Source organism: Penaeus monodon, chromosome 30, assembly GCF_015228065.2.
Source record: "Penaeus monodon isolate SGIC_2016 chromosome 30, NSTDA_Pmon_1, whole genome shotgun sequence".
Classification (NCBI taxonomy): Eukaryota; Metazoa; Arthropoda; class Malacostraca; order Decapoda; family Penaeidae; genus Penaeus; species Penaeus monodon.
The window spans coordinates 31,268,317-31,269,194 of NC_051415.1; the positions used below are offsets into that span (position 1 = coordinate 31,268,317).

At 41.6% G+C, this 878-nt stretch overlaps 1 protein-coding gene across 1 annotated transcript in view; it reads left to right on the top strand.

Moving 5' to 3' along the window:
* The window catches only part of LOC119592414 (MAM and LDL-receptor class A domain-containing protein 1-like), an 8,928-nt gene that overhangs the window by 2,103 nt on the left and 5,947 nt on the right, over positions 1-878 (top strand). The window contains exons 4-5 of the mRNA XM_037941235.1: positions 90-207; positions 769-874. Coding sequence (XP_037797163.1) covers positions 90-207; positions 769-874 — 224 coding nt within the window. The remainder of the gene's footprint in view (positions 1-89; positions 208-768; positions 875-878) is intronic.

Below are 878 nucleotides of genomic sequence, written 5' to 3' on the forward strand. Positions count from 1 at the left end.
CTAATTTCTCCTCCCTCCGCGAAAGTGAGAAACCAAACCAACCCCCCAACATGAAGCCGAAACTCTACCCCCCTCCTGCCTCTCGCCAGGTCGTCCTCGAAGCAGAGAAGGGCAACAACGAGGAAGGAATCATCGCCCTTGACGAGCTACTCCTCCACGGGGCCTCCTGCAGCGTCGTCGGACCTACAGACGCCCCGGACACGAAGAGTGCGTTTTGCGTTTCTCTTTTTTTTTCTCGTTATTCTATGGTGGATTATTATCATTTCCTTTCTTGGATGGAAGTACGAGGTAGTGGGATTTTGTTGCGAGTGGCGGTTTCTTTTGAGTCTCCCCTGTTATTTTTTTTCTTCGTTGGGGTATTTATTTTTATCTATTTGTAATTATTTTTATGTCTTTGGAAAATGGTGTTTGTTATGAGCGCGGGTGAAATCTTTTCTGTTTCCTTTTAAACGTGATTGAAGGGATATTTTTTAGTTACGCCACAATTGGATTTATTATTTTCTTTTTCATTTTATCCTTTTCTAATGGAGCGACTACATTCACCATTGTCAGTTGCGTGAATAATGTTGAATGATCTTGATCGCATGTCCCCGTTAATACAAAATGAAAAGGATATTAATGACACAAGAATTAAGTACTATGTTCCCCCATGAAATCCGAATTTCAAAAAGAAGTACCTTATAGTACATCGAAAAATACTCACATTCATAATTAAATCCTTATGACTCAATTTTATCAGACTTAATATTTTTTTTCCTTCTTCTCAAGTGATGTGTGACTTCGAGGAGGATCTGTGTGGGTTCAAGTTAGAGGATGAGCATGGCAAGTGGATATGGACGTACCCGCACAGCCCTGACAACGATTTCCCTCACCCGCCC